We start from the raw sequence: 13499 nt of genomic DNA, 5'->3' as shown, positions 1-13499 counted from the left end.
GAAGGGGAGGAATGCTACTGCCTAGAAGTCTCACCGTGCTTCTTGGAGCAGGACTGCCTAGGAACAAGCTGCCACATGCCTTTGCAGGACTTTGGTTTGAGTCTGCCAAGATTCTCAGGGACCTCTAGCTGCTCTTGTGGCTCTAACACAGGTTGCTGGTGTCAAGCTGGTTTATATGCCGACAAAGGAGTGGTGGGAAAGTATCAACGTCCTTTGTGATCTGGAGCTATTCTAGGAATGGGGTAGAAGTCATGTATTTTTCATGGTTTAACTTTTATGTCTAGATGGGCCAAAGTCTTTGGAAGTGGAATCCAGTAGAAATGACAGCAAAGATGATCTTGGTGTAAGTACTGAAAGTGGAATTTTATTCATTATTCAGGGGTCTTATAATCTCTTGGTTTACTAGAACAGAAATGTAGCTAGCAGTCTCATTTTTGATATAAACCTGTTTCTTTTATTTTGACCAATATACTTTCTACTTAGCGTTATAGGTCTTTCTTTTCTGGAATGTACTTGATGGTGATAAAATACAACTTATAGACTGTAACGTGTCTACAAATTACCGGCTTGAGGTGTTTTAGTACTACAGTTAAACAATATTTTGGGTTTTTTTCCTTTGGATTTTTAGTTGAATATTTTAAAGTATATTTTTGTTACTGTGTTTACAGTTTCGGTTTTGGTTACCTTATTTTATGTTGAAATTATAAATATCTCTTTTTTTTCAGTATAGGCTTGACAAAAGAATGTGTGTTTTTGTAGTTTGGGGCTATTCTTTTGCTATGTCTTTAGTCAGAATATTACTTAGTTGGTCAAAGCTGTTTTGAGTTAATAAAATTTTTATGATGGCAAAAATCCATCTGATGTAGAAATCTGTTTGAATCTTTCTCTGGAGCCCTTTAAGACTATCGTGGACTGCTTTCTGCTAGCCGCATAGGAAATGATTACAAATTTTGCTCTTTTAGTGACTGTCATATGTCAATTTGTTATAGAATTTAAATGTGCCTGATGCATCTCTCCCCACCAAAAATGAAGCAACTGGCCCTGGCTTTGGTCCTCCGGTCAGAGGTCCATTGTTTCCAATGGACGCAAGGGGCCCCTACATGAGAAGAGGTCCTCCTTTTCCTCCGCCTCCAGGAAGCATGTATGGAGCTTCCCGTGATTATTTTCCTCCAAGGGACTTTCCTGGTCCACCACCTCCTCCATTTGCAAGTATGCTTTTTTTAAAAAAGTTTTTTAAAATATGTGTTTTATAGAGTAAATCATATATGTAAAGTCTACTTCCTGTTCATGTAGTAATACAGTGGTGTAAAACTTTTCTCGTATGCCGGGAGTGTACCATCACTTTGGTACACTGCCTTTGGGAAGGCAGCCAACCATCAGCAGAATGTAGTGAGGTTTCAACTTGATTCATCTCAATAATGTGCAATTATTTATGTATTTCAGTTGTCAAGAAGATCATTGATTTTTGCAGCAATCTTATGTTAAGACTGAAATTATTTGTATCTTATTTGATAGAAACTGACTACTCTGACAATTAGTAAAAATAATTACAATTATATTTTAGCATTAAGATGACTGGGTAAGGTATTTTTAAAAGCCCTTTTCTTAAGTAGTTCTCATATAGTCCTAGTTATTGAAAACCTGAAATGTGTTTGGACTAATTGTTGAATTTATTGAGATTCTTTCATAGCCTCATATCAGAAAAATGAAATAATTTATTGCTTTTATATCTGTACATTGCCATTTAGAACTGTAGTTTTCTACAGGATAAATACATGATTAGCAAACACTAGGCAGAAGCCTGTTATTTTCCTGACGTCGTCATTCCTTCCCTCATTCCTCCTCTCTTATTCTAAGGTGTGAATTAAAATGAATTTTGTTCGGGGAATTTTAAGACAGTGTTTGATATAACTATAAATGTTTTAGGATAATATCAAATTGGAATTGGGAATTACTAGTCTGAATTTTAAGTCTGGTGCAAATTATATTACATGGAAACTTTTTAAAAGTAAGTTTGTTAGTTTGAAATAATTCTTTTTAAAAAGCATTAAGGTGTTAGATTTTCATAAGACAAAAATGGGGTCTAAGATTTATGATATTTCCTTTAATCATGTGTAGTTGAAGAAGTATGTTTTTCTCAATGTTGTAAAATTCCATTTGTTAGATCAAGTAATTATTCTGGTGTTATTTTTTGAATTTAAAGATAGGTACTGGAAGTTATAAGCTAATGATTTATTAGGGCTGCAGTATAGGTGCTTAAAGTTAAAATATGTTTTTCATTAATCTCTTTGAACAGTGAGAAATGTCTACCCACCAAGAGCTTTTCCTCATTATCTGCCCCCAAGAGCTGAATTTTTCTCCCCACCTCCAGCCCCACCCCCACATCCTGAAAGCAGAAGTGAGGTCCCATCAGCGTTGATCCCGCCTTCAAATGAGCCGGCTACTGAATGAACATCCAGAGCCACAAGAAACTTCACAATATTTTTGGTCTCTCTTAAAAAGTAATTCATCTTCTTTTCTTTTCTTTTATCTTTCTAGTTAAAACAATTGGGGTGACATTAAGATTATGTAGTTTACAAGTGTACATTTCTATGATACATGATCTATATATATCAAAAGTAATTTTGCCTTCTCATGTTCAGTTTAAGTAACGGCTGTTACTTAAGTGGTTATACTTATGCTCGAATGGAGCTTAATGGAATTACATTCTCAGGATACTATTTTGTAAATAAAGATGATTTAAATATGAATTTTATGAGTAAATTATTTCCATTTTATTTTATTCTACATAATGTAATTATTTTAATTTGATTAATGAATCCGCGATTACATAAACAATAATGGGAGTTTCCTGTATATAATCTTGCAGTTAGGGATGTTTTAAACTCCAAAGGCTGTGTCTTTATGCCAAGAACTGTATTTACTATGGTTGTAGACAAATGTGAAAGTAACTTTATGCTTAATTAAATAAATTTTAATTGATTTAAAGTCTTGTTTGACATTGATAATAATAAAATGAGGTAGATTTTTCATAACTATGTTACATTAGTTAGTTTTTTAAATTTCTCCAAATAGCTTTGAGGCTTAGAACTAATGCTTTATGTGGGCCTTTCCCATTCAATTTTCTTACCAAAAATGTGCCCTATTTCTTTTTTTCAATTGTTTATTCTATTACAATTGTCCCAATTAATTTTTCCCTTTTGCCTCTCTCCACCTAGCCCACCCCTCTGGTCCATAGTCAGTTTCCTCTCTGTTATACCATGTCCATGAATCATTCATACATGTTCTTTGACTAGTCCCTTCTCTTTATTTCCATCATTATCCCCCTCCCACCTCCCGTCCTATAGCTATCAGTCTGTTCCATGTTTCCATGTCTCTGGTTCTGTTTTTCTCGTTCGTTTATTTTGTTCATTAGATTCCAGGTATAAGTGATGTCATGGTATTTATCTTTTGCCAAATGGCTTATTTCACTTAGCGTAATAGTCTCCAGATTCATCCATGCTGTGGCAAAAGGTAGGAATCCCTTCTTTCTACTGCATAGTATTCCATTGAGTAAATGTATTACAAGTTTTTAAATTCATTGATCTACTGATGGACACTTGGGCTGTTTCTAGCACTTGGCTATTGTAAATAGAGCTGCTATGAGCATAGGGGTGCATAAGCTCTTTTGAATTGGTGTTTCAGTATTATTAGGGTATATTCCCAGCAATGGAAATGCTGAATCAGAGGCAGTTTCATCTTTAGTTTTTTGAGGAAACTCTACACTGTTTTCTACAGTGGCTGCACCAGTCTGCATTCCCACCAACAATGCACTAGGGTTCCCTTTTCTCCACATCCTCACCAGTACTTGTTGTTTGTTGATATATTATTTATTTATTTATTTATTTATTTATTTAATTTTTAGAGAGAGGGGACAGGAGAAAGAGAGGGAGAGAAACATCACTGTGTGGTTGCCTCTCACTTGTACCCCCGACTGGGGACCTGATGTGCAACCTAGTTATGTGCCCTGACTGGGAATCGAACCAGCGACACTTGGCTTGCAGGCTGACACTCAGTCCAATGAGCCACAGCAGCCAGGGCTTGATTTATTAATGATAGTTTTTTTGACAGGTGATATCTCATTGTGGTTCTAATTTGCATTTCTCTGATGATTAGTGATGTTCAGCATCCTTTCATATGTCTGTGGGCCCTCTGTATGTCCCCTTTGGAGAAGTGTCTATTCAGGTCCTTTCCCCATTTTTTAATTGGATTGTTTGTCTTTCTGGTGTTGAATTGTATGAGTTCTTTATATATCTTGGAGGATTAAACCCTTGTCCAATGTATCGTGGCAAATATGTTCTTTCATACTGTCAGTTTCTATTTCATTTTGATGGTGGTTTATTTAGCTGTGCAGAAACTTTTTAATTTGATGTAGTCCCATTTTTAAATTTTTTAGTCCTTTATCCATTTTGAGTTTATTCTGGTGTATGGTGTAAGTTGGTGCTCTAGTTTCATTTTTTTGCATGTCCCTGTCCAGTTCTTCCAACACCATTTACTGAAGAAAGTGTTTTTAATCCATTGTATGTTTGTGCCCCCTTTGTCGTACATTTCTTGACCTTGGAGACATGGATTTATTTCTGGGCTCTCTGTTCTGTTCCATTGATCTATGTGTCTGTTCTTATGCCAATTTCAGACTGTCTTGATTACAGTGGCCTTGTAGCATAATTTAATATCAGGTATTGTGAAAAAAGGGTGAAGGGACTTCCAGCCAAGATGGAGGCGTAGACAGATATGCTGCGTCTCCCTCCACAACTAAGAAGGCCTACAACTACCTCAAAACTAGAAACAACCAGAAGTTCCAGAAAATCAAACTGCATGGAAGTCCAGCAAACAAAGATATAAAGACGAAATACCCATCCAGACAGCCATCGAGCTGATCAAGGACCTGGTCAGCTACAATGTGTGCGCGGTGCTGCTCAAGTGCCTCATGGACCTGCTGCTACCATCATTCAAGGAGACCAGCCAACTGCAGCCCAAGATCCTCAATGACTCTGAGGTCCTCCAACTCACCGCCCACATGCCAGTTTTTCTGCAGCAGGCTGCCGCTGCCACAGCCTTTGGAGCAACGCGGGGGACTTGTACAGGAAAGTGGATAGCATTCAGGTGGACTTCTTGGCAACCAACAAAGTCAACATTACCAGAGCATTATACTTCAGTGACCAGTTCTATCGCAACAGGAGCTTTTCCTATGGCCTTCACGACCAGGGGCGGCTGGGTGACCTCACTCACTTGCAGGAGGATCCGGAAGGAAAGGAGTGACAGAGCCTTTGGGGCAAGCCAGGAAGGACGAGGCTGTGCGGCAGAAAGTCCAGCAGGGGAGCCTGAGGTCCATCTCAGGGGTACACTGCGTGGCCCTCGGTGGGAGGCTGTGGGTCAGGCACTCCTTGGGGGAACGGGAGAGCCGCTGGCTGGGAAGAATTCAATAAATAGTCTTGCTATGTCAAAAAAAAAAATCAGGTATTGTGATTCCCTCCAACTTTGTTCTTCAACCTCAGGATTGCTGAGGCTATTTGGAATCTTCTTTGGTTCTATACAAATGTTTGGAATATTTGTCCTAGGTCTGTGAGATATGCCATTGGTATTTTAAGAGGAATTGCAATGAACCTATAGATTGTTTTGGGTAGTCTGGACATTATAATGATATTAATTCTTCCAATCCATGGACATGGTATATATTTCCACTTATTTGTATCTTCTTCAGTTTCTTTCTTCAGTGTTCTAGAGTTTTCTGAGTACAAGTTTTTTACATCTTTGGTTAAATTTATTCCTAGGTACTTTATATTTCTTTTTGCTATAGTGAATGGTATTTTTTTCTTAGTTTTTATTTCTGATAATTCATTGTTGGACTGTAAGAATGCCATTGACTTCTGAATATTGTTTGTGCCCTGTTTCTTGCAAATAGATGTGACTGACCCAATGCAACAAATTAATATACTTTAAAAGGTCAAAATTAATTATATTTTAAAGAAAACCAGGATATTGTCTAATGGTAACTTTTAGAATTTGGATTTTCTTAGTTCATCCATTGGTTTCCTTATTTCGTTTCTTATTTTTCTCTTTTATTTGTAAGATATTTACTCTTTTTAGTCAGGAATGTTGAGATTTAATACAGGATAACGATGATATATTGAGGCATTGTATCATCATTTTGAGCTTTTGACTCAATATCTTGAGAATGTTTCCCTAAGGCTTGTATTCTGTTAGTCTTCTTGCACATTAATATTATTATGAAAGGCTAATATTACAATACTTATGTTGGGAGGTTGGTTGTTTCTAGTTGTTTACTTGGATTTTTTTCTTCAGTGCCAAAAGACAGATATTAATATTCTTGACCAAAGCAATGATGCATTTGTAATAGACAGCCTTTCCCCCGATGTTCTCAGAATAATGTTCTTGTGAGGTATGTCCACTTCCTCTCCATTCCCTCCCTTCCTTAGGAAAAGAAAAAAAAAAGGTAAAAAGAAAGACTCCCTGTGAAATGCTTGAATAAAATATTAAGTAGAATTAGGATTGTAAAAGCATCTTTACACTTGGTGTTTAAAGCTAGATTTCAGGGGAAAATAAAGCCTACTTTTGTAAAGTGGGAAAGTAAAAGGAAGAAGAGAAACAGAAGAAGAATATTGCAGACCATTCCAATCAAGTGAGATGTTTTTGTTTGCCCTGGGATAGGGGAGACCTGTTCTGGCCTAAGACAGAAAAGGAGCGAGGAGAAGGCAAAGCAGACGTAGAAGAAGCAGGGAGAGTGTTGGAAGAAAGCAGGGTAGCACACAAGAAGACTTGATACTGGCTGAATAGTTTAAAATACTTTGGGATTCCAAAATAAGTGACCATAGTTAGCTTTAAAACATATTTTTATTAAAGTAACGTAACCAAATGGAAATATGTCAAATAATAGTATTTTAGGATAAATGGCAAGTTTTCCCCATTTACTCTTTATTCCCAGTTATGCTTTCACATTAGTTTCTCTCTTACCTTTTCCCTATTTAATCCTGGTGATTTTAGAGTTTTAGAAAATGTGCTTATATTTCTAATCTTTGATTTATCAACTTGATTTGTTAAATTTATCAGATTGGGTATTGATTACTTAAGATGAAATATTAAGACTTAACACACCTATACTATTTCATCCCCATTTTCCTTTCCTGTTCATGTTTGATATTTACCTAAATAAAGGTTTCTATTTTTATCTTTGTAATTTAAACCTCTATTAATAGCTTTCTCTTTATTCCAACTCCCTCTTTCCTCACCAAGGCCAAAATCCTATTTTCTCTTAGCTATGCATTTATATTTTCAAGGTGGTTAATAATTATATTATGCCTAAAAGCATAACCTATCTTCTATACTGGGTCCAGAGTTAACCTAAAATTTGAAAATCACTGGATAACATTTACATCATTATTATTTAAATATTATTCACTATCAGACCAAATCATATATTCCAGTATATACCTTTTTCTATGCAAGAAGGACAGTGTTCTTGTTAGATCTCTTTCTGGAGTGAGGATTCAGACTGGGAAATCTTTGTGTGTGGGTAGTTGGGGTTAGGGTTGGAGACAGGTCTGTGACTGACAGGCTTTGCCTTAGGATGAGCCCATAGGGAGCTGGCTGACTGGCTATAAGCCCTACAGATACTAGAATGAAAAGGGCTTCATCTAGGACACCACCATTCACACTAGAAGCTTTTACTTTTTCCAAAATCAAGCTTCTGCTTGATTTCTTTACAGAACATTTATTCTTTAGAGAACATTTATTCAGTATTTTAGCTAGAGGCAAATCCTGACTCACTGATGTGTGCTTGGGGCTGTGGCAGGGGAAGGCGAATGGTGGTACCAACTATTACTTATTCTGTATGCAGAGCTTCAAGTAAGCTCCCTGTTTTGACCTCTTACATCAGTCCTGCACACAGTGGACCTGAGCCCAGCTTCAGGTTCTCTCTGGCAGACTGACTCTCAGCCCCTGACAACAGGTTCAGGCTGCAGCTTTCTCCCTATTTTTTCCTTCAGCCTAATCCCATCTGTTTCTTCTGTCCCTTATAAAACTTGGAAACCTCATTTGTTGGTGACCTCTTTTATTCTTTTCAGTGTTAGAAGTTTATTTTTCTGGGCTCTTCTTTGTATTTATTTCAATGGGGCCTCGAGGGGCAGGTGGTAAGTGCATATGTTTACTCTGCCATCTGGAAGCTTATGTTTTCTATTATTGCTGTTGTTACCGCCATCTGAAGGGACAGCTAAAGGGATATGTCAAAATTCAGGATTTGGAATTGAGCATCATTTTGGACTGATATGCAACAGGCTCGGACATTTCAAGAAAGTACTGCTTGTCTTGGTTGACAGTTTACTCTCCATTTTGATCTTACGATTTTTTAAATAGAAAAGTAATACATGGTCTTATAAGAAAAATGGTCAAAAGCAGGAGAAAAAACAATTATCCAGGGTCATCAAACAAAATCACTTTTTGCATTTTATGTTGTACTTCCTTACAGCCTTTTCTCTTCCAGCTATCTTTTGTATTGTAATTATGTGTCTGTAATTTCATAGTCTTAAACTTAATCTCCTAACAAAAATAATTTTTATGTAGTGTTTATAAACTTGTTTTTTAATTTTAATTTTTTGAAATTACTTAGTTAAAACATTTACAATTTTCACTCTAAATGCAAAATAGATGATAAAAAGAAAAATATAACTGACCCTTTGCACCATATACAGACTTCAACCTTTGGTATTTGCTTTTAGGTAACTAGGTGAAATAAATAAAACAAACTTAAAACTATTATTTCTCTCCAAAAGAAACAAAGTTGAGGTATTCTATTTAACAGCTGTGTGATCCCATCCAAAAATGGTTTCTCTATTAATAGCCTTGCTACAAAGTAGATCTTTGTTTGAGCATATATTCATAAAGCTGACAATGTTCCATTTTTTTTTATCCTCACCTGAGGCTATATTTTTATTGATTTTAGAATGAGAGAGACAGTGATGTGAGAGAGAAACATTGATCAGTTACCTCCCGTACGTGCCCTGACTGGGGATTGAACCCTCCACCTTTTGGTTTATGGGCGACGCTTCAAAAAACTGAGCCACCCAGCCAGGGCACAATGTCCCTTAGTAATCATTAAGGATGCAAAATAAGATTGAATGTCAACTATAATTGAAAAAAAAATTAGCAAATAAAAGTTAAGTTGCCATAGAAACACACTAGGGCCAGCACCAAACCCTGCAGAGGATGCGGTGCAGGAAGGACCCTTGGGGGACATTCAGGAGCATCTGGCGCAGAATCCGAGGTAGCCAGACTTCATATTTGATGGTTGTATAATTTTCCCTTTCGTGATTATGGTTTACTTGACTCTTCTTTTCTTGCTGAACACTTAAGCATTTTTCATTTTTAATAATAATTTTTAAGGAATTATATATTACAGTATATATGCATATACTACCCCCTCCATCCTGGGTTTAGGATGATTTTTTAGTGATATATACCTTAAATATATTCTGGGTCCAGAATTTGGGGCAAAGGAGAGAAGGTTGTTAAGAGGAAAGGAGGTCACATTCTTTGGAACCTGGTTGGGTGAAAAAATACATTTCTTTTAAGCCAGACAGTCCAGACAATTTGTACACATGCTTAGATGCTATGAAATTATTTTGTGAGTGTGGTTGGTGATTTTTAGTCTGCTTCTGCAGGTGTGGTTCAGGTTTCACCATGAGTCTACTTAGAAAGCATCTAGCCTTGTTACCTTTGCAAACTAAGCCTCCTTTTTCTTTCAGAGTAGCAGCTACTTGGACATAATTTGATATGAGTACCACAAAAGAGATGGTGGGTTTTTTGGTGGTAAATGAGAGCTCTCTGATAATTGCACATGAAGAGCAATTAAGTTTATTATATTTATATTGTATTAGGTTTCTTGCTTAAAGACAAAAATGCAGCTCAAATCAGTCTGAGAAAAATAAATGGAATAATATTGATTTGTGTAACTAGGAATTTCAGGGTTTCACAGAGTCATAGTTATGGTTTAAATTATATAATCAAAACATGGCCTTTCTCTTCTAGTCTCTTAGCTCTGCTTTTCTCTGTTGGTTTCATTCTTAGGTATATTATCTCCCTATGTAGTTATAGCGTTTCCAGACTTACATGGTATTTGGTGTTTACAATCTCAGGAGGGGAAAGAGCCATTATTTTGAAAATTCCAGAATAATTCCTGGGATGGCTCTTACTCTTCTGGTTTCAGGTAAGGTTCCATTTCTAAACCAGTCTCTTTCCTTCATTAATTTAATTTCTTTCATTGATTTCTTACAATTTTCAGCATACAAATCTTTCACCTTCTTGGTTAAATTTATTTCTAAGTATTTTATACTGTTTGATACCATGATAAATGGGATTGCTTTCTTAATTTCCCTTTGGAGAGATTGTTGGTAGTGTTTAGAAATGCAGCTGTACCTGCAACGCTGCTGAATTCATTTTTCTAACAGTTTATTTCTATCACCTAGTGATATTGTAGCCGTCCTGACACCATAGTGATGCATTACTTCCATGTTGGTAGCGATGCTGCTGTAAACGACCAACTGCACTGCCAGTTATATAAGCCATCTAGGTTTGTGTAACTGCATTCTACAATGTTTGCACAATGACGAAATTCCTAACAATGCATTTTTCAGAGTGTATCCCTGTGGTTAAGCTACGAATGACTGTATGTACACAGTCCCCAACTTAAGATTTTTTGACTTTGCGAAGGTATAAAAGTGCTGTACATGCAATAGAAACTGTACTTTGAATGTTGAATTTTTTATCTTTTCCTGGGCAAGCGATATGTGGTACCATACTCTCCTGTGGCAGTGACCACAGTTCCCAGTCAGGCACATGATCATGAGAGTGAACAACCAATATGCACAGTGTACTGTGTTGCCAGCATTTTTTGTATATTGTGTTTTGTGTTTTTTGCACCCCATCACATCTACAAAATGCCCAACTGTGTGTCCTGTTTCTGGTTAGAAGAAAAGGTGGGCAATTACTCTTGAGAAGAAACTCAAGGTAATAGTCCACCTGTACGCTAAATAATGTTAGTGTTCTGAGCACATTTAAGGTCCAGTAGGCTGAGCTATGATACTTGATAGGATAGGTGTATTAAGTGCATTTTTGACTTCGAATATTTTCAACTTAGGATAGTGTTTATCAGGATATAACCCCATTGTAAGTTGAGAAGCATCTGTATAATATGTCACATGCAAACACAGTGGTCTTCCTTTCTGTGACTTGTATACCTTTTCTTCTTCCCTCCCCTCTCCTCCCCTCCTCTCCCCTCCATTTCCTCCTTTTCTCTCATTCTTTTTCCTATCTTTTCCCTTCCCTTTTTTGTTCCTTTCTCCTGTCCTTCCTCCCCTCCACCCCCTTCTCTCCCCTCCACCCCCCTTCTTTCCCCTCCTCTCCTCTCCCCTCCCCTCCTCTCCACTCCCCTTCCCTCCTCTTCCTTTCTTATTGCTTTGGCTAGGAATTCCACTATAATTTGAATAGAAATGGTGAGTGGGCACCATTTTCATGTTTCACATCCTAAAGGAAAATCTTTCAGCTTTTCACCATTGACTATGGTGTTAACTGTGGGCTTGTTATATACGGCCTTTATTATATTGAGGTACATTTCCTCTATTTCAACTTCTTTTCAATTTTGAGGCTATTTTATTAAACCATAATTACACTGACTCTCCTTCGTTTGCAAATGATATTAATAGTGCTTTAAAATTTGGATTACCATTTCTTGGTTGGAATTTGCCATTTTGAATTATGCTTATTTCAACCAAAGATAATTCATTTTCTGTGAACATGTGTTCAAGTCTTTTTTGATTTTTTTGAAATTAGTGAATAATATATGTTAACTTTCTATTTTTGAAATAGTTTGCCTTCAGTGTATGTGTTTTATTTTAGTCTTTATATAAAGAAGTCTTAGTTTCACTTAACTATTTGATATTTTCATAAAATTATTAGTGTTATATGAAGTATAATCAAAGAATCCACTACGATCAAAAGATAATTTAATTTCCTCCTATTGCTGAAAGGAGCTAGGTAACTACCTACCTAGGTCTGAACTATTTGGATCTGCTAATTTGATGGCTCTTTGAATAATAAGATGCCAAACTAGTCCATTGATTTTATTAATTTAGGGGAAAACATGATCAAGTCAGTCAACTAATAATGTGTTAATAAAACTGCATCTTTATCAACAAGCCTTTTAAAAATTTCATGTTTGTTGGGTTCATAAACATAGGTAAGAAGTATGAAGGACCAACATTAATGTATTTCAATCACTCGAAAATCTCTTAACAACATATCATCCCAGGTAAGTAGAGTTCTTAGCTTCCAGAGATAATTACAACAACCAAGTAGTGACTGTTCTGATTTTAGAGTTAACTTGTCGGTCTCTTGCCTGTAGGTAGGTTAACCATATTAAAAATTAGAATGAAATTATATGCATACATTATATAGTGCATTTATATTTTCAGTGTTTCCACATACACACTTTTGTCTTATATAAATTCATAAATCTACATAATCATTCTGTTGCTTTGTGAATCAATAAAATTGGTCACACATGCATGCACACACAGAGAGGAATATACCAAGGGCACTTAATGCAATTCAAGAAATACAGCAAGGATACTGGTGCATGGACATTATGTAACTAAAAAAATTAAAATCAAGAAAAGTAAAGAATTATTTGCCTAATAATAGTGCACTTGTATTTAAGAGTAGGATAGAGGTCATATAATATAGGGGTCCTATTTTATCTTCATTCAAATTTTGCTTGAACACTTACTAATTTTAGGACATTGGACAAGATTCTTTTTAAGTTCTCACCTAAGGATAATTTTCATTGATTTTAGGGAGAAAGGAAGGGAAAGGGAGGCAGAGAGAGAGAAAGAGAGAGAGAAACCAATGTGAGAGAGAAAAATAGCACTTGGTTGCTTTGCCTCTCTTAGGCGCCAACCAGTTGGTTTGTGCCCTGACCAGGAATTGAGCCTGCAACCTTCCGGTGCACAGGACAATGCTCCAACCAACTGAGCCACCAGTCCAGGGAAACCTTGGACAAGATTCTTAACCTTTTTGTGTCTCAGTTTCCTCATATAGGAAATGAGGATAATAAGTCCTGCAGGTTTACTGTGAGAATTAAATAATTATACTTGAAGTGATTACAATAGTGTTCGGCACATAGTAAGTATTCATTGCATGTCATATTTCTTGGCCTATTTGCACGGTGTTTTCTCAGAAAATTTCATTTAAGTGAATATTTCTTGATCACCTCGTCATTATTATTTTGTATATATTTTATTGATTATGCTGTTACAGTTGTCCCAATTACTTTTCCCTCTGCTTCCCTCCACCCTGTGACCCTCCCCAGTTGTCCCCCCTCCCTTAGTCCATGCCCATTGGTTGTGCATGTAGTTCTTCTCAACATCTTCCTGTCTACTCCACTCCCTCCC

At 36.5% G+C, this 13499-nt stretch overlaps 1 protein-coding gene across 2 annotated transcripts in view; it reads left to right on the top strand.

The window, feature by feature from the left end:
• MIA2 (MIA SH3 domain ER export factor 2) overlaps positions 1 to 2750 on the top strand; it is a 91062-nt gene extending 88312 nt beyond the window's left edge. For both annotated transcript variants that reach the window (XM_090270113.1, XM_090270112.1), the window contains 3 exons: positions 285 to 343; positions 990 to 1209; positions 2297 to 2750. In XM_090270113.1, coding sequence (XP_090126239.1) covers positions 285 to 343; positions 990 to 1209; positions 2297 to 2451 — 434 coding nt within the window. In that variant the 3' untranslated portion in view covers positions 2452 to 2750. The remainder of the gene's footprint in view (positions 1 to 284; positions 344 to 989; positions 1210 to 2296) is intronic.
• The last annotated feature ends 10749 nt before the right edge of the window (positions 2751 to 13499 follow it).

This window comes from Furipterus horrens, unplaced genomic scaffold, assembly GCF_987537825.1.
Source record: "Furipterus horrens unplaced genomic scaffold, mFurHor1.1.pri manual_scaffold_3, whole genome shotgun sequence".
Taxonomy (NCBI): domain Eukaryota; kingdom Metazoa; phylum Chordata; class Mammalia; order Chiroptera; family Furipteridae; genus Furipterus; species Furipterus horrens.
This window is presented reverse-complemented; position numbering and strand designations above follow the sequence as displayed.